The 10,409-nt window shown below is 39.3% G+C and overlaps 1 protein-coding gene across 1 annotated transcript; it reads right to left on the bottom strand.

Moving 5' to 3' along the window:
• Window positions 1-1,178: 1,178 nt before the first annotated feature.
• Window positions 1,179-8,985, bottom strand: cyp17a2 (cytochrome P450, family 17, subfamily A, polypeptide 2). Its single transcript, NM_001279458.1, is given in 9 exon segments — window positions 1,179-1,679; window positions 1,776-1,879; window positions 2,115-2,284; window positions 2,503-2,715; window positions 3,085-3,171; window positions 3,670-3,899; window positions 4,648-4,786; window positions 6,445-6,565; window positions 8,664-8,985. Coding segments are annotated over 9 exon segments (1,566 nt in total). The 5' UTR covers window positions 8,900-8,985; the 3' UTR covers window positions 1,179-1,413.
• Between the last annotated feature and the right edge of the window lie 1,424 nt (window positions 8,986-10,409).

The raw sequence follows: 10,409 nt of genomic DNA, 5'->3' as shown, positions 1-10,409 counted from the left end.
AACTTTGATTCCAGCCAGGGACATAAGTTTGCTTTGGGGTCATGTCAGGAAGGGAATTCAGCATAAAACTAAGTCAGACATGAAGCTCCCTGCTATGGCAAGCAGCTGAAAGTAGCACAAAATAATAGCAAACAATTTTTTGTCAATCTTCTCAGGGCATTTTCATACATTTAGTTTACAAACTCAACATATTAGATGATATTTCAGGATGAACTGTACTCCAGATTGCAGACCATGGCTAGCTACGGGAAAGCGTCTTACTCAAAACTGCAGCATAGACCTAGTACTTGAGTCGGATGGTTCTATAAAAAACTGCTTTGGGGTTTGTTTGTAACCGGACCAAAACCACTAAAGGGTCTCTGTCCACTCATATTGGTCCACGTCTAAGTGCGATGCCCATATTCACAACTGAACAAACCTTGCATGGTTAAAATGAAGGCAACTGGACTATGTGAAGATGTTTTGCCTTGCATCCAGGAGGATTCTTCAGTTCTAAAATAACTGACAGCCCAGAGTATTTAACCCCTCTGGTCATGCTTTTTTTGAGGTGTTCCTGGGGGTCATTAAACCACTGTTATCATGTGAGCCAAAATGTGGGGAAAAATCTACAGCACATTCCTGTTACCAAGCCCAAAGTGTGACACCTCTGAACCAGAGTTTGACTTGAACTGACCGAACTGCACAGGTAGGAAAACCCCCCAAAAACTGTGATAGTGGCAGGTGATAGTTGCTAGTTTTATACTAATAAAACTAATATATTGTATACTTTATAATAATTTTATAATTATTAGTAACACTTTTATTGGTCAGATCTACCCAACGTTTATTTAACAAAATAACTGTGTTTTTTTGTTTTATCCAAATATAATGGAAGTATGTTATGACAAAGAGCTTCCTAAAGAACAACAACAATATGGAATATTTTGACTAGAATAATGGTTTAATGGTTATGGAAGTGGTTAGCTTACTCTCTTAGCTATATGTGCATTATGGTTATGGTAGGGCTCCATCACAGTTCATAAGCTTTAATAAAATCTTCCCTTTGCCTGAAAAAAAATCCCAAGGTAAAGATTAACATCTTTATGTAAAATTTCATATTGGATAAAGGACTTGCAAACATGAATCCTCAAAAACCAATGCAACAAAAACATTTAAAAACATTCTTTTTTTCTTGGTTTTTGTTTTTGTTTTGTTTTTTGTGAGAAAACTAATGACAGCAGAGACCTGACAAACTGCTATTCCTCTCTCAGTTGCTATTAAGAAGTGTATCTTTCACCTGAATTTTTTTCCTCCTTTTTTTTTTTTTTTTTGCTTGGATTTTGGGCAGTAGGAGGCATTTGATGAAATGACATGGAATGAGCAATTTATGTTTCTGTTTCTCATCACCCAGCCTCACTGTCTGCCTCCACTCTGTCATTTTCCTCCATCCTCCCATCCAGCCCTGGGAATGACAACAACTTTAAAAGGCAATGGCTGCAACACTACACCCAACCGTCCCTGCAAGTTGGGCAGAGGAGCGCCACGTGGCACCCTGAAGCTCATTCGCTGGAGCAGAGAGGACAAGAAAAGGAAGAGTTCCAGCCTAGCCAGTGATTTGCCAACGCAGACTCGAGGTCCCGCCCCAAATGGAAGGAAAGAGGAGGGTGTGACCTGCTGACCATGGTGATCAAGAAAACGTTCTGAAATGGTGGGAAAACAAGAGAAGGTGGTGTGATCAGGTGCTCTTTTTTAAAAAGCTGGAGTTACATGGTTGGTGTTTATCTGCATCTGTTAACCTGGATTGAACAAATCAGGTTTGTCCCAGTGATGGGGGTCGTGGTGAATCGACCACATGTTGACCAAAACACGTGTCCCCTGACTGACAGCGTGGCCTCCAATGCTACCAGAGAAAGAGATCCCCAGTTATTTAAGGTTTTAAGGTGTTTTTATTATACAAAACAATCAGATTACGTCATAATGCATTTCTGTTGTAATTTTTTCTACTTAATATTGCTTCAGTTCAGCAGAAGAAAACGGATGAAGAAAATAAGTTCATGTTTCCCTGTTCACATTTTCATCATAACAAGAAACTCAATGTACTAAACAAATCAGCATCAGCTGCAATACTGGTCTACCTGCTGTTGGTCATAGCGGTGTGTGGGATCAGCACGGGACTCACTGGCCGGATCCTCATGCCCTCGTTAATGACACTGTTCAGATACGGCAGCTGACCACGGTCTGATATGGTCACAGTCCGCTCACTGCCAACATGCTCATCCAGCTCCTTCTGCACGCGCTCCTGGACCTGGAGTGGGTGAAGCAAATTGGCAGACCGAATTGATTATTCATAATTAAAGACTACAGAAAAGGCATCCAGCATGATGGAGGGCACAAGATGAAGTGCCTTATATGCAGCCCGTTTTCTGCCCAAACGTCTCCATGTTTTTCTTGTTGGGCTGATAAACAGAAAGTCCTCATAATGCCTTTTCTTTTACACTTCTTTGACTGACATTATGTTTCTACCTCAGGGTGATGCAACAGGTAGGCCAGAATCCATAGTAGTGTGGTGGATGTCGTCTCCACTCCAGCTCCAAAAGCCTCAGCCGCTGTCATCAGGACATGGTCGTCAGTTATCCCATCGTCTTTTGACTCCGAAGATTTTTGACCCTGCCCACTAGTCTGGCCCTTTAACAAGGCATCTAGGAGGTCACATGGGTCTCCGTCACTTCTTGATAACTGAATACAGATCAGGTAAAACAAAACAAAACAAAATCAGGCAAGATCAAAGACTATTTTCTAGAATTGTTTGAAGTTATGTAAATATATTTTGAAACACAGGCAACAACACATGCTTAATACATTATAAATTGAAACCTGACACATCTAATTTCATTTTTAAGGGTTTAATATACCCACAATGCAACACTGTTATGCCGTGTGTTCCTTATTCCCCCAAGACAAAATCCTGATGTTGCCTAGTGGAGAGACCCATCTTCAAGTTTTGAGCCATAAGTGACTCCTGCCCTCTGATGCTACGTGATATGATTCTATGATAAAAATCCATTCTGTTTGTTTATATTAAAGTAGTGCAAGTTTGTTTATTACCTTGTGTTCCTGCAGTTTGCGGGTCAGTAGTTGGTCTCTGATAGTGATACACTTCTTCAGTTTACTGAGAGACTTGTTAGGGAATACCTGCAGGAAAGAGTTAGACTCTTACAGTTTATTCAGACAAGAAAAGAAGCAATGTTTTGCTTGTGTTACTCGCATAAATGCCATCACTGGATGGTTTTGGATCATTTTTTAAACGTCAAATATTTGGTAATAAATATTCAGTAAGTCGTACAGTTTCGCTCACTTTTCTCAAAGTTCTCATGTTTTCATGTTTTATTTTTGTTTGTCTTTATGTAAAGGTTAAGTTGAATCATACAGCTCCAGCTGTCAACAAATGGTGACAATAAGTCCTTGAGAGAGTTTTAGCTGATGATTTTAGCAACACAGTGAAAAGAAATGTTTTCTCTAAAGTTAAATATTTACATGTATTTGTTAATTTGTCAGTTGATATCTTTAAATAAAGTTTGAGTGAGTTTGAGTTTGACTTTTTCAAAAAGGTCAATATTTCTTCTTTTTTTAAACAGATATAGGATACAAGATCGTATACAGAGCACCTCAGTTCCAAGTATAGAATTATACCTTCAACCAGGGGTAGATGTCAACCAGTCCTCCCCTGGCAATCGTTTCCACAATCCCATTGTTGTATTGAATCACCTCCTGCAGCTCGGCATCGCCGTGTCGATAGGTCGCACTGAACACTAGTGTGCATATGATGTTCGTGACGGCTCTGGTTACTGCAGAGGACGGATCAAACCCCTGCTTTTCGCTGGACAACAGCTCAACACACAGACTGTCCACCTCGGACAGAACTGAAGAGAGAAATGATAAAGAATGTAAAGAAAAAAGATCACAAAACAGCACAATCAGAATTTTAACAAAACACTTTTAAAATTAAAGCTCTGAAGAGAGTTCTATAATTATCCTGTGCAGTTTGACAAAAACTTTTACCATCAGGGGGCAGTGATTTAGCAGTGGGTTTATCGATATGTTTTCGAATGTGTACGTCTTCACTTTTAATTTTTCATATTTTTTTTTGCTCTACCTCCACCTCATAGAGCTTTTTCTCGTCTCTGAAGGAACCATAACTCTGGGTTGCAGAGAGTCGCTGCACCATCTTGTGGTAGGAAGTGGTTCTACATAAAAGTACTGCCTGACCCTTTGCCAGCATCAGTAGGTATCGCTTCAGTACAATACAGAGACATTTTAAAAAGACAAAACGTCTGTTTCTTCATATTCTGAATAAACAATTTATAATCTATGGAGTCACATGCTGTTTATATCCATCAAGCAATCAACATAAACTGGCACATTTGAAAAAGCATTTCCTTTTTGCCTTATATTAAAAATTTCTTCTGAATTTCCATGCCAACCTGAAGGCTGTTTAAGTTTACGTTAGCGTGATGTTGACTTTGATGTCATGAATATTTTTTTACTTTGCCTGTCAAACAGCAATGTACTACAGCTAAACCTGTTAAAATATTACAAGTGGGGTTTTTGTTGTTTTTTTATGAAACAGATGGGTGGATGAAAATCAAATGGCAGGATGGAGCCGAGTACCGATGTCCTGCAGTCGAGTCGTTCCTTCTCCAAACAGAGTAAAGGAGTTGTGGACGAGGCGACGGTGATACTTCCAGAGAGGGGTGTAGTCTGAAAATGCGATGTCTTTGCCTCCTCTGGTCAGCAGGTTGGTGGTGACCTGCAGGGAAAAATGAGGATGAATGTAAGAACAGTTTCAAAACAGTACTTCAAAATAAAATGGAAGAAAAATATTCAGACAAGGACACTGCTGAGAGCAGCACAGAGACTGGAAATGACACTGACCTGTCACCAAGGACAAAAACCAATGCTATTACTGTTTCTGTGAAGGGTTTTCTAAAAATGCAGTGGGTTTTTCTTCTGTTGTGTTTTTTCACATCAGAGTTGCTGTGAAATGGTTTACAGGCATGAAATATACATAGGAAAATCCACATTACGTAACAGTTATATTACTGAGGTTCTCACTATGCTGGGGGCATCTTAATGAAAGACTTCACATGTCAACGCAGTGTATGTTCTATCTTCCCCACACTGGGGGGCGCTACAGGCGGTGGTTAATTAGATGGTTAAAAAACAAAAGGAGGTAAATTTAAGCTGGATTTAAGTGGATTCATTTTGGTTGATGCTATTCTATAAGTGTTTAATTAAAGGCGGGAAATACAGTAAGGGTGAAGGGTTTATAATTATGGATAAGCGTTAACCTCAAGTAAACTTTGTAAAAAATGTAATTTAAAAAAGTTAAAAAATGAAATGAGTTAAAAGTTACATAGTTTTTTTGATTTAGGTAAAATGTTCCCTAAACTGGATGTTCTGCCTTGAGTTTAGTGCCCCCTACTGGGCCTTGTAAATTGTTGTTAATGTGACATGCACTTTGACCCAGAACCGGAAGTTGACCATGTTCTTTAGGGTAAGCAGGTTCACATGTGCTGAAGGGTTCCTGTAGTTGTCCACTGCAATCCTCTTTCTTGTTTATGCCTCCGAAAGCATCATCTGTGAGTACTTGGTGACTTAAGATTATAAACCCATACTTTCGTAACATTTGCTAAATTTGCTAAGCTAACCACATGTCATGTATGCATAGGATGACCTATTACATGAAAATGCCTTTGTGTTTTGTTGCTAGCCTTGACTTGCTGTAGAGTAGATAAGGGAATTTGTAATATATCGTTGTGTTAATCACTTTACTATTGTATGTTTTGTTCTTATGTATTAGTTTCACTCTGATTCAATGGTGTATGGCAGTGCAACATAAAATAAAGCACCTGGAGCTTGGACGCTATATCCTGACTCCCGTAGAGCAGTACATTAAAGCTATAGTGAAGAATTCTGGTCATTATCAATATATATACAGGTTACAAAAAGAGTTTTCCCTTCCTTCGCCAAGCGAAGGATGTCTGTTGGGTGTCTTTGGAGTCTATAATATACCCTATAATGTAAAGCTCTTTGAGGGGGCAGTTGTTGTGATTTGATGCTACATAAATGAAAGGAAATTGAATCAAACTGAATTAAATTATTTCTAAATTATCACAGATCACATGAGACATGAGTGCCATTAAGTACCAAAAAGTCCAACCAACAGCCTAAAACCCAAAGTATTCCAGAAAAAATCCAGAAAATCAAACACTAAAGAGCCTAAAACCATTTCCCACTTTAGAACCTAACCAGTTCAGTTAAAATTAAAGTCATATCATGAACCTCCATATTCCGTCTTTATGCCTTTCAGGCTGCAAAAACATAATTAGATTGAAGAATCTGGGCAGCTGTTGGAACAGAATATCATGTGGGTATTTTCTCTGTCTTTGCATCTGCATGTCTCACCATGCTCGGTCGTCCAGCAAAGTCCTTGCCTTTCTGCATCAGGACCTCTCTGGCATGTTGATGGCTGTTTATGACCACAGTGTAGTGAGGACCGAGGTAGAGCCCAAACAGAGGCCCGTACCTGAAACAGAACAGTGCAGACACTGATGAAAAAAAACATGACCGCAGTGAATTGAGATACACTAACTAGTCATAGTAAACAGTAAATTGTCCTCATACACACTAACTCATCCTCCCCCACCCATAAATATTTACTATATTTATTTAACATTTAATATTTACATCACTAACATTAACTAGTCCTCCTCAACATTATCTAGATCTCCAATAATGAATGCAGGCTTACAAACATTAACTTGTCCTCCTATCCTCTAACTCAGGGGTCGGCAACCTGCGACTCCGGAGCCGCATGCGGCTCTTTAGTCCTTATTTTGCAGCTCCGAGTGGTTTGGGAAAATAAATTAGAAGTATTTTGCTGAAGTGCATTTTATTTGTGTTTAGTTCTTTTTTTTAACTTGTAGTTCTAAATTGGAAGATTATTGTGATTTTGAAATATAAAAATAAAATTATATCTTATTATTTTTTTCATTGCTCAAAATAAGCGTCACACTCGCGGAAGCTGGTGTACCCTCCGAAACGCCGTGCATTTATCGAGACTTTCAACCCCAGGTAGGCCAATTATGGATCTTCGGATCCACATTATGTCGGCAGCTGTTCTCCACCGTGAACTATGTTAAAGACAAACACCGCTCACGCCTGACAGATGACAGCTTACAGTCCTGCGTAAAGATGAAAGCCCCGATTTGCAGACGCTGTGCGCAGAGGTTTGGGACCAGAAGTCTCATTGTAGACATATCACGGCAGACCCGACAATGTTTGCATGAACATGCTTTTCAGCATCTCTTTATTGACCACTTTTCACACAGTTGCTGTACGCATACAGCCGGCTGTAGCTTTTCAGCTCACAGCCCGACAACACAACAGCAGAGAGAGCGGCATAGTGCTTTTTTTTCCAATTACTTTTTAAAAGTCAGGTCAAGGCTCCAAAAGCCTTGACCTGAAAAGTGTGGCGGCTCACAACAGTTTTTGTTTGCTACATGGATCATTTTAGTTCAGCGGTGTCTTTCCTTTTGTTATATTTCTTTAAGAGTTCAAAATGTGTTAATTACATAAATAAAATGTAATTTTCTCTGTAGCACTTCATGGATTTCATAAGCAACACACCTTAGTTGCTCTGTGGATTCTTTTAAAAAGCAGTTAAAAACTTTTCTGTTCAAACAAGCCTTTTGTTGATCTATGTATTTTATATTCTTTACATTATTTACATTTGATCTTTCACATTGTGTATAATGTCTATTGATTGTATTGTTTATTTTATTATTTGTGTACAGCTCTTTGTGACTGCCTGTCTGTGAAAAGCGCTTAATAAATAAACTTCACTTACTTACTTTAGTTGTTCACACAAAGCACAAAGATAAAAAACAATATATACAGTGTTATCTTCATTTTAGATGTCAAAAAGTATTTGCGGCTCCCAGTGTTTTCTTTTGTGTGGAAACCGGGTCCAATGCGGCTCTTTGGGTGTTAAAGGTTGCAGACCCCTGCTCTAACTAGTTCTTACAGATATTAACTAGTCCTCCCAAACATTAACCAGTACTTCCATAATGGGTTTACAAGCATGAACTAGTCATTATATATATATAAACTAGTGCCTATCAACACATACATACTTGTTTACAAAAATTAACTAGTCCTTCCAAACATTAAACTTCTACAGTGGATATGGGCTGATGAACATCACTCCTATAATTTAACTAGTCCTCACACATAAACATTTACCTACTAAAGTTAACATTAACTATTCCTCTCAAACATTAACTACTCATTCCATGATAAATGCTTCTGAGCATTAACCAGATCTCCCAAACAGTAACTAGTCCCCCAAAGATATACATATTTGTATAATTTGTCCTCCTAAACACGCACTAGGTTTTCCACTTATTTTTTCCCCCAACCGAAGGAATATTTGCCGATTAACATTAACTAGTCTTCTCAAACATGACCACACATTAAAAGGTCCTGCCAAAGTGTCCCTAAAATGAACCGGTCCTTCCAAACCTGTGACTGAGTGCTGTCTTGTAAACATGACTGATTCCTCCTGAAGTTTAATCACCTCATCGACAAAACTCACGACCAGAAAGTTAACGTGCTGATCTCACCTGTGGGACATCTGCGTGAAGAGGAGATGAGGTGGGAGGCCTCCTCCAAGCCAGGGGAGACTGCCCAGGAAGGGGAGCCGTGGCAGGCAGGGGATGGAGCCCCGAGCCGAGGGTTCAGTTTCAGGAACGAGCTGGCATGTGGTCAAGAACAGGACGACCACTACGACGGTAAAAAGGGTGATAAGGACAGAGGGAGAGAGCGAAGGAGGCAGGAACGAGAGGAGACAGGTGAGCATGTCTGCGGTGAGGTGGAGGAGAGTGCAGGGAGACGCTGGAGAGTCCCGGCTTTAACCTCTCAGACACAGAAAAACCTTGGAGCAGTCGCTGTGTGTGTGCGGGAGTTGTTTTTATTACTTTTGTATGACCGTGAATGTGTGTGTGCGCTCGCTGGCGAGTGTTTATGTTGGTTCGGCAACCTTGATGTTATCAAGCTGCATATCTGGTTGGTTGCATAGCGACCTTAAAAGAGAATATGACCTCGCCAGTGAGTTTCATCCAAGTAAGTTTGTTCTGTTTCACCACAGGATGAAACTTCAAGGTGACATTCGTGTTTATCTCCTGGATAGCTGTAAATCAATGGGTCACATGCACCCCAGTGGATTTGTGAGCATTTCAAAGCACTTATTAATGTGTTAACAAGCTGTTACTGTTAGTAGTCTATCATTTGTTGTCTGTTTGTTCAGCAGCAGCGCAGATACCCGAGTGTCCACAGGAGGCTCAGCAAACACTTACAGCTGCTGCTCTAAAGCTGAAGGGTTTCAAAATAAAATGCTTTTAACCTCAGACTGTTTGAGACTCACTCTAAACTACCATTTTACATCATATGTATTATATATTTATATTTATTAAAATGACACAAAATGAGATGGTGTGTGTGTTTGTGTATATTTACGTGAGTTCGTATTACGCTGTCTGTTGTTGCTTAATTATATTTGTTATGTTGTGTTTGACAAATAAGTTTGTTTTTAAAAACTAGTTTTGAGCTTTGTTTCTGGCTTCATTGGGGTCTCTTTTTTTATTTGACTCTTGTTTGAGTAACTCTGTGGTACAGTGATACGGGAAAAGTCTGTTAATGTTCTTATATAAAGACCTGTGTAGCACTCATTACTGGACCTCAGGTTAACTGCATGAACATTCCAGAGAGTCAAAAAGGTACATATTCAATTTCAATTCAGTTTCATTTATATAGCGCCAAATCACAACAACAGTTGCCACAAGGTGTTTTGTACTGTACGGTAAAGATCCTACAATAATACAGAGAAAACACCAACAATCAGACAATGCTTTATGTGCAGTTCCACATGACATTACCTAATGTCCACTCTACTGTTACTCATTTTATATTAAGATTTAAAAATCTAGTCGGTATTGGTATGGAGAGTAGCCTTCAGCAATAGTAATAAATCACACAGCAATAGTACATTCATGTAGTTGTAAAAAGCATGATAATATATTAAGTAATCCAAAGTATTCAAAAATACGTTACTCTCATTGAGTAACTTAATGGAATATGTTACAAAATACATTTTGGGGCATGTAATCTGTAATCTGTAGTGGAATACATTTTAAAAGTAACCTTCCCAACACTGTTTATGAGCAAGCAGTTGATGACAGTGGGAAGGAAAAAACCCCTTTTAACAGGAAGAAACTTCCTGCACCACCCAGGTGGCCATCTGTCGTGACCGGTTGGGGCTGAGGGGAGGAAAACAACACAAGGACATTCTGTGGAAGAGAGCAAGAGATTAA

The sequence above is a fragment of the Oreochromis niloticus genome, linkage group LG3, assembly GCF_001858045.2.
Source record: "Oreochromis niloticus isolate F11D_XX linkage group LG3, O_niloticus_UMD_NMBU, whole genome shotgun sequence".
Taxonomy (NCBI): Eukaryota; Metazoa; Chordata; class Actinopteri; order Cichliformes; family Cichlidae; genus Oreochromis; species Oreochromis niloticus.
Note: the sequence above shows the minus strand (reverse complement) of the source record. Positions and strands in the feature narration are given on the sequence as shown.